General features: G+C 36.5%; 1 protein-coding gene across 50 annotated transcripts in view; it reads right to left on the bottom strand.

Annotated features, from left to right (window-relative positions):
* The window catches only part of PPFIBP2 (PPFIA binding protein 2), a 94,768-nt gene that overhangs the window by 11,891 nt on the left and 73,120 nt on the right, over positions 1-9,757 (bottom strand). For 31 of the 50 annotated variants that reach the window (XM_040702064.2, XM_046942197.1, XM_040702060.2 and 28 more), the window contains 8 exons: positions 8,561-8,647; positions 6,929-6,990; positions 5,645-5,720; positions 4,148-4,254; positions 3,717-3,781; positions 3,191-3,251; positions 1,586-1,627; positions 222-366 (listed from right to left, as the gene is read on the bottom strand). In XM_040702064.2, the coding sequence (XP_040557998.1) occupies positions 222-366; positions 1,586-1,627; positions 3,191-3,251; positions 3,717-3,781; positions 4,148-4,254; positions 5,645-5,720; positions 6,929-6,990; positions 8,561-8,647 (645 nt within the window). The remainder of the gene's footprint in view (positions 1-221; positions 367-1,585; positions 1,628-3,190; positions 3,252-3,716; positions 3,782-4,147; positions 4,255-5,644; positions 5,721-6,928; positions 6,991-8,560; positions 8,648-9,757) is intronic. The other 19 variants (XM_040702071.2, XM_025151036.3, XM_046942214.1 and 16 more) reach the window with 5 other exon arrangements.

The raw sequence follows: 9,757 nt of genomic DNA, 5'->3' as shown, positions 1-9,757 counted from the left end.
GCAGAATGCTCTAAAGTCAATCCAGCCTTTATTCTCCAGTGACCTTATCTAAAATACTGGGATATTGCTAAAGGAGCAGAGCTTCCCTCACTGAATCACCTGAACAGCTCAGTCCATTCACGTAACACAGCAGGTTACACAGCATGCTGTTTCCCGTGTTAGTTGGCTTTTTTGCCTCTTCCATAATGCCCGTGCTGCTTCTGAGAGGCACGGATACTTACTCAGGCCCAGGATGCTGCTGTCCTCAGTGTCATTCATGTGGGGTGAATTTGTCTCATTATATGTTCCCTGGTCTCCATTCTGTGTGGGTCGAGGAAGTTTTCCTGGCAAAGTTTGATATTTGCTGCCTTTCACAAGTGGCTTACTCTGTTGATTTGGTTTTTTTTTTTTTTTTTTTTAAGAGGGGAAAAGAAATAAATCACTCATTGCATTTAGGAACTGGCACACAATAAGTTAGAAGAAGTATTTTGCAGTTTACAGTTCTAAATGATGCCACCCCCCTGCACGTTCCTTTTCACAGATATTTCAATTTAAATCTAATAATCAGCTGCCAAGATGTTCTAGCTAAGACCCAACCTCTTCCCTTCTCCCCTCCTTCAGCCAGGCTGTAAATTATATTAAACCAGAATATATACTGAATAATTCCTAGTTTCCTCATAAATGTTTTTCTACCCACCTCCACTTCCTTCAGGACCCTGACACCACATGACAATTCAGTCCTTCCAAGGCCAACTTTGATAGTAGCATAAATGCATTTAGTCATTTCCCAGCACATTTGTCACATTCTTCCTTTACATAAATTACAGTTTTTGCCTTACAGGTGTGTCTCAGTTTAAGCCAAAGGCATCTGGATAACTCAAATTTGGTCAGACATTTGCCCAGCAGTATTACTGACATACAAAGAATCAACAATGAATTCAGGCTATGGAAATTTAACTTTTGTAAGCTGTTGAAGTTACAGGAATAGAGAGTTTTTTTTTTTTTCTGGAAAAGCAATGAGCCTGCACCTCCACTTATGGGAGTGGTGTACATTCAATGTGTATTTTGGAATAAGCACAGAAACATTTCGTATTCTCCTATTCAGTAATGTCATTTAATTGTTTTGAAATATCTCGAACAAACTTGTCTGGGACAGGATAATACATAATTACTGGTTTATCCATTCTTGTTTCAAGGCCAGAAGGGATCTCAGTGATTCTATAATCACAGACCTGATTCCTCAGTGTCAGGGGCTGTGTGTCAGACCCCCACTCCTATTTTGCCAACTGCAGTTTCGCAACTGTCCCAGCTTGTACCAAAAATTACATGAGTAGAGAAACTTCATACTGCTTTTATCAAAGATTGGCTGACTGACTTCCAACCTTAGATACCCAAAAAGTTTGTTGAATAGAACACATCACCACCACCACACAGAAAAATAACCCACCAAAAACCAAACAACTCTTCAGTCCTTACCCCCACTTTCAAATTTTGTCAGGTACCTGGACTTTACAAACATTTTAAGAGGGAAAATGAAGTGAAAACATGAAAACACAGCCACAACAACACAGCAGATAAATGTTAAGAGAGTTTACAGTTAATATACCTCTTGTTCTACAACAGGCTGTACTGGTTTTCCATCTACATACTATGGAGTTGCAGGGAGAGTAATTTCAAAGTTTTGTGGAAAAAAGCAACAGACAAATGTTAGTATTAATATACATACACAAAACATCAATTGTAGCTTGATTACTATAGCAATGCTATTTAATGCATTGACAATGTTACAAGGTCTGGTATCTCCTCATTTTCATTAAGTATTTAATATTAAAAGCATAGGTTCAAAAGACTACGGAATGTGTGCCCAGTTCGAGTTCTGTTATCAAAGGAATTTCAGTATTTCTGGGCTTCTGAGGATTTCCATTGGATTTGCATTGAGCTGGGAACGTGACATTCACATAACACTTAAGACAGTGTGAAAGTGACTCACATAAGAGAACATACACAATGCTGTATGTATCCATTTGAAACTATAAAAAAAAGCTGCGATAGAAATGATTTAAAAAAATGAGCATGGGGAGGTCAGAGACACCAGAATGTTTCATCTTATTTTTATTATTTTATTACTGCAAAAAACAACTCCAGAAACAGTGCTGGTAGCACAGGTTCCACTGGACTCAGCAAAAGGAGCAAAATCTCGTGCTGGGTCAGCAAAACAAATCTTAGTTTTGGCTAAGTTGTGACTAAGTCATATTTAGTCAATCACTTACATGCATAGGGAGGTCTCTGTTTCACTAAGAAGCCTCATGCCTAAATGAGGGCGGACAATTTAATGATGAACATGGGGCTCACTGGTTATGGTTGTGCCGTATCTTTGATTTCAGCCTAATCTTATCATAAAGACAAAGCTTTTTCAACTTAAGACAGAAATAATTTAAAAGTTATTAAAAGAAAGCAGACCTTCATAAATTCCACATGGAGTAAAGTGTTAGCTGTCATTCAGTCTGTCCTGTGTGTGACCACACTCGAATGCAACATAAATTTCAAACATTTTATTTGGTCATTATCATTTTTAGACACTTAAGAACGAATTTAAGAAAATGTGTAAGTAGTAAAACAATCATATTACTAGGGATTACGGTTATTATCCTTTTTAAATGGCATTACTAAGTATGCATAATTTGTGTTAAGCTTTGTTTTGGTACAGAACCTAGTTTTGGTACAGAAAATGTCAGTAATAGTTTCACAATTTGTATGTATAGAAAAAGCTTCAGTGTATATAATGAAAAATAAAAGCTCTGGACCATAGCATGAGGAGACTTCGTAAATTGCAAAGTCTTAATTCTGGAATGGAATTAAGCCATAGAATTAAGAACAGTGCTCCTGTTGCTTAACAAAAGCAGCATCACTGCCATCTTCAATAATGCCATTTAGATAAGAAGTTAAAGTTAGGGAGTAACACTCATAGTTACGTGCAAACACTCAAAAAGAAATCTGATGTGAAAATGCATGCCCATTTCCTATACTTTTTGATTACTTTCGAGTTCTGTTGTCTTAGTATTTCAGCAAATAGGAAGTCAAAATTGTTTTAAAAACACTTTTCTATGAGCAAAATGTTACACAGCTCAACAGAATGGCTCCTCATTAACATTATATTTGTACTCCTCTTAAATACTTTTACCAGAGAAATTCTGAGTACAAGTAAACCAACCTTTTCCAGCGATTCACTCTGCAAGTCTTCTAAGCTACTTGACTTTTTTTTCTGTGGAACCCTTAAAATAGCAAGAGGCAAAAAAACCCACAATAAATACAGTATAATATCTTTACATCACAACTCTGTTATGACAGCTGTTGTATATCACAATTTCTTTGTCTAACAGATAACTCACAAAGAGGAGATTTATTTTATTTGTACCCTAAAACTCATAGTACTATGTTTAGAACATAGTACTGACATAGATGAAGTCAGAAACATGAAAAAGACTTCTAGTCAACAATGAAAGGCAACAAGGTACAGTGACCAAGTTTAAACCATAAATGACTTTTTAGAAGCTCTTAAGCAAAAGTAGATGTTAATAATGCTCTACAAATACCATGCAACATTAAGGGCTTTTAAAAAGATTTTTAAAATGGAAGGAAAAAAGCTGTTTAAGAACAGACAGGACTAGATGCCAACACTTAACCAGATTAAGTAACAGACTTCAGACAACCTGAACCAAAAGTAAGAAGGTCCTTGCCTGATTTCCGTAGTTTTGTGCGTCACTGGAGATAGCAGAGCTGGTGACAATTCTCCTGATGAGGCCTATGCAAAATAGAAATTTCGTGCTGTAACTCTGGTGTCTTCACCAGAACCCACAGTGAGGGTGGTGAGGCACTGGCATAGGTTGCCAAGAGCTGTGGTGGAAGCCTGGTCCCTGGAGACACTCAAGGCCAGGCTGGATGGGGCTCTGAGTGACCTGACCTAGCAGTGGTTGTCCCTGTTCATGGCAGGGGAGATGGCCTTTAGAGATTCCATCCAATTCTAAGGATTCTATGATTACCAGTAGGCACAAAAATTTAGCAAGGTCCAAACCCTTGTCTGCATTACCTTTGCTACGACAGACAGACCAAGACAAGCAACTTGAATTTACAGCAGAACCTGCTTCTAAAACATCTTTTCTTAAAGTACCTCTGCTTTAAATAATTCTCCTTGAGGATTACTCAAAACATTCAGCTTCCTCAGAGTTGCCTCGAGTTCCTCTTCACTGCCACCAGAGACAATTCTGTCAGAAGAGCCTACAAGCGTTAAAAGTAGAAACAGAGATAAACAGGTAAAAACACAACATTTAGGACTGTACTTAGGTCATCTAAATACTAGTTTCTAAATTCCATTGCATATAAATTCCAGATGCATACAGTTCAGCAGTCTCTCTACTCCACACCTTCTTAGGGCTCTGACTTCTAAGCAAGCTGATTTGTATTTGAGCAACAAATACAACACTTATAGTCACCTACTGTGCTCTGCTTGGAATAGGTGAGCTGATTGTGAACCACGCTAACTCACAGTTTGACGTTCTGAGGCAAGATCAAATTGGTACCATTTTCTTTCTCACACTATGTCACTTCATAGGAATTATGTTAGATGTCAGATGTATCATAATGCAGTGTCCTATACTCACTTCAAGGATAAACATGTAAACATATTCCATTTTTTTTTTCTGGATATCTCAGAGTGAAACAAGGTTTTTATTCTTAAATCGTCAAATCTAAGAGCAGGGAAAGGGCAACAAAACTTACAGTATTCATTGCAGCTCTTTTTAGCAATATGTCACGTACAAAGAAGAAAAAAAGTCCTCATAACAGTATAGAAGTGCACCTGAGATCAGATTCCCTGTGATGAATGCAGTATAAAAAGCATGTCATGAAGGGAAAAGTACTCCCAGCTGGCTGGCTGGTGGCTGGTCACTACTGCCATCCCTGAATTGAATGGTAGTGTAGAAATCTGAATATCAGAGGTAATTAAAAGTTCATCTGCTACGGTCTCCTGATTTCACTTTACACTGTAAAACCGTGCTATTTGTTACCTAATGGTCATAGAAATAAAGCATCATGCAAACGTAAGGCCTATCTGTATACTTTAATTCATCTGCAGGAGATGACTAATTAAATTTTAATTAAATTTTAATTTTGAATAACAGATTCCAGAAGGGAGTTTAATGCAATTTAGCAAGACTACTTTAAACTTGTGCCTTTAGCTAACTTGATTGAACTATCCTAATTGTTCCTGTGCCAACAAATTCTTTGTCAGCACAAGTGACCTTCTCAGTCCTTAGATGTAGAACAAAACTTAGGTAAAGTCTTATGGAATTCAGTTTCTCCTAATATTAACGATGTAACTAAATCCTCAGATAGCCTTGATTCTCTTTTTTTTTTTTTTTTTTTTGCACTGACCACAGGCTAAGAACCAAGAAGGCAATCTCTACCAGCTACAGACAAAAGCACACAAGCCTGCTCAAGCAATATTGTTGCTCTCTCTACTCTTACAGCGCTCCAACATGATACAAAGGTATGGATAATGAACTATATAGAATTATACATGTCTATTTTAAGGCCAACAAATAGTGGTCATAGTGGATGCAGTTTTTAAAACACTCAATACCAGGAAATTATTCACAAGACATTTCACCTTGAGCTGCAATCATTATCTCCTTGACCCTCCTGTACTGGCTTAGTAGTAGCGTTAACTCCTCTATTCGACGGTCCTGTGGAAAGCATTAAATGAAATTTAGTTGCATATTTTCTGCCTTAAATGACACAAGAAACCATGCTTAGAGTTACTGAAAACGCTACTGAGAGATAATCCCTTCAGGAAGGATATTTGATTTTGCAACATTATTGAAAGTAATGAGTAAAGAAAGTAATGAAAAGCACTGTACTGAATATTCAGGAGGCTGTAGGTAAACCATCTGACAACTCATTTAAAGACTACACTATCCAAAGAAATAACCTTTCTTTCCATGTGAGTATATCCAGGTATTACATCATAAAAAACAGTACTTTATGTTCCCTTCAAATGCTAAAATCTTATGCAAACTTGGAACAATGTTGCAAAGTGATGATGCTACACCTTATTTTCTAAATGTAAATTCTCGCTTTTTTAGTGCTTGAGAACTAGATTGAGTCTTACTGATGTTCTCCAGAATTAACATTGCTCTGTCCAGATCCCCCATGTACTGATGGAAGTTTTTAGGGATGTATATTGTCTAATCAATCATACATGAAGGTGTCACCATCAAAGATAAAACTTATTGTCTGGTTTATTATCATAAAACAAGAATTAAGGTTTTTTTTCAAGAATTTAAGCAAGGAAAAAGTACTTCAAAAATAAGGAGCACTTTATGTAATAAGTCAGTGGTATCTGAACGTCTTGTACTTGAGTTGCCCGATTATCAGACTAACAGCATAGTGGTTATGAGATACCAAAGCCATATTTGCTGTTTCATGGGTTTAATTTTGCTTCCCCTAAACTTATTTTTATTTAAATCTGGCCACATTTTATGAAGATTTTACTTTCATTTTATATCATAATCTGAACTGGGCATACCATTGCAGTTCAGATCAGGTTTGGAAGACTAAGAGCTACCTGAGATAAGCAAACCTTAGAGCCTTTCAAAAGCAGAAAACCTTAGAGCCTTTCTTGCTCTAGCAGAAAACAAGAGATTCTGCTTATTTCGGGCTTTGCTTTCTGCTCGTCACAGGAATCCCATGTACCTAACAAGTTCTGCAACAGGTTAGCAAGGTCAGCCATGCTTACTACTAAAAATAACTTTCTGACACAGTCTCATGGGATAATCCGAAAACCAGGGCACTATCACGCTTCAGGAAAGCAAGTTATTCAGATCTCTACAGAGATTCAAAATCACAATTTCAGTTTTGTTCCTTTTTGTTTGAAGAAAGATTATTTTCTCACCTTTTCTTCATTTGCAGCCAATAACGATTCCATTCCTATCTTCAACCGTTGTACTTCTTGATCTAAAAATGTTTTTAAGATATGAGAAAAACACTTTCTATATTTGATCTAAATAGTATCTGTTTTGCAATATTCTCCCTATGTCCTTACAAGTAACCCAAGCCATGTAAATTACTTTTAATTTAAAGCTTTTGAAAAGCTGAACTGTTTAAAGCACCACAGAACATAAACATGCTGGGTTTGCTTGTAACAGTCTACACAATGCTATTTCATATTCCAAAATTCACGTAAGAAAAAGAAAAGAAACAATGAAACTTATTTTGCAAAAATGAGAGGGTGTTTGCCTGTTCTGTGTTTATGGAAATAAAAGTAAGCATGACTTAAAATTAATTATATTCCATGTTGGAAAAATATTCTCCAGTTTATGAGAAGTAGTTCAAGACTTGAAAAATAGCAATCATTATTTTCATATTCTCTAATAAGGAAAACTTGTAAATATTTCTTCTTAAAACGTCTCAGTGTAAATAACTGAGTTGATGTCTGCATCAAGAAGTAATACAGAATTGCCTTACACAAGATAGCAGTACAATATAGATTCAGAGGTTATTAAAAACGTAGTAGCCAAAGTGACTTAAAACAAACTTTCTGAAAACTGACAAGGTAGTTAATGAGGTTATCCCGACTTTGCTGAACCACATCCTTCATTTTTTCTCTACATAATATTCGTATCAGTTCCAACCTGTTTTGATACAAGTATAGATGATGGAGACAGAACTGCTTTGACATTAGAACAGCTCCATTTGTTTCAAAGAGGACTGTGAAAAACAGATGTGGAAGGCACGAAGTCCGAGTGAGAAAAGAGTCAACAGCGCAAAAGAACATTTTAAAATGTTCTACAACTAAATGTTGGTTTAAAACGTGATCAACCACTTTCAAGAACTGTAATTGTTTTGTCTGGTAGTGATTCTGAAAAAATATGCACTTTGTAATAATTACATTTTAAAACATGTAAAGGAACTTTGCAAACATTTCTCTTTCAAAAGAACACGTAATAACACAAGGCATACACAGACACAGCCAAATCAACAACTAAAGCCAGCAGACAGTGGGCAAGCAATTGGAAAACGTTTAAAAAACCATTACAAATCACAGTGCTACTCATTTCAGTTCATAAACGTTAGACTTCAAAAAGACCTGGTGTCGAGGTATCGTTAAGCACACAAAGCAAACTTTACTTAGAATATTTATAAGAATACCAAGTATGGAAATAGACTTTTATTCAGTCTGATTTCCTTTTTTTTTTTTATTTACTGCTCTGATTAAAAAAAAAAAAAAATACTCAAATGCTTTCCTTTGAGGAAGAAGGCTTTCAACTGAAGCCATCTTTCCAGGTATTGTAAAAAGAGGTAAAGGTGAAGTGTTGGTTCTGTTAACCTTGACAATGTCAGTTTGAAGTCCCAACTATCTGATTAGTGAGCTTTTGATTTATTTTCTGAAGTGAAATCTTACCGAACAGGGCAAGTAGCTGTCTGCTTGCAGCAAGCAATGAAAGCAATTTCTCATGTATATTACAATTAGACTGTCAAATGTAAACGAACATCGAATTACTGCTGCAGAATGCATTTGAGTTACCATTTGTGTGGAAGGAACAGTGAGAAAAAGCCACAAGTGAATTGCAAGGCTTACGTTTTTCTTTTAGCCTTCTCTTATAAACTTCCTCTATGGTGGTAAATGGTGGGAGTCAAATAAAATATATAGAAAAAGCACAGATTAGATAAGGTTTGCACTTTAATGAGAATATGCATTCTAGTATACTAGAAAGAACATTATTTTTCTACTTTATTTGAGAAGACTACCCGAAAATCTGATGAATTGTTACAATTTTTTTCAAAAGCATTATTACTGCTGCATACTGTCTCTTTTCAAGTACAGTCTAAGTGTTTGCCTTAAGGGTAGCACGAAAAATCTGTACAGAATCTTCTCCCAATGGAATCAAGGAGAACTGCACCTATCTTCAGCATGAACCGGACAAGACACGCTGCTAGAAGCTGAAAGTCGCTGAGCTCTCAACTTGTTGGCATACAGCTACCTGTCCCTTGAAATATCACAACTTACTTGAGGACCTCATAGGAAATACAACATTCTATTAGTAGTAGAGTCTGTCCACAAGACACTGCTGTTAGAGAAAGTAATTTGTAGTTAGACATGCAGTACCTCACATGCACAAACTCTGCAGACGAATAAAATCAGTGCTAGGTACATGTTATGTTTTCATAGAACAGGACTGTCACTGCTTCCGAATAAACAACAGTCAAGTATACAGACTGTCCTCTTCCAGAAAAGAGGCATCAACAGTAATTCCTGTAAGGAGACTCTTAATGAGCACTAGGAATGAGGGAGCACAAACCTCCTGAAGTCAGCTCTCAAACAAAGGCACTATCTGTATGCACTAGGTAACATCCACCATTACAGCATGGTAAACCTGCACACAGATAATCCTGCACTAAGAGTCAGTATTGTGGATGAAAGAGTTCACTAACATCATAAAGCTCACAAGTGACAGAAGCTCTAGGGAGACTGTGGCATCATTGGTTGAGACCAAAGGGTAGGCAAACTGATTCATTTGTTATTCACCTCTATCAAGTATACAGGCTTAACAGAGAAATCTATGACATGGTCCTGAACAAAGGAGAGATGTGCATTAACAGATGTTTTAGAATGTTAAATCATTCCAACATTATACCTAGCTACTACTACTGTGACTGTTTTTCTTAAAAAATGGCAACTGTCAAGATTTGTCAAAGCAATTTTGAAGGTGTGCACAAAAAT

The sequence above is a fragment of the Gallus gallus genome, chromosome 5 (genome assembly GCF_016699485.2).
Source record: "Gallus gallus isolate bGalGal1 chromosome 5, bGalGal1.mat.broiler.GRCg7b, whole genome shotgun sequence".
NCBI classification, from domain to species: Eukaryota; Metazoa; Chordata; class Aves; order Galliformes; family Phasianidae; genus Gallus; species Gallus gallus.
The sequence above is the reverse complement of the archived record's forward strand: the minus strand, read 5'-3'. Positions and strand labels throughout refer to the sequence as shown.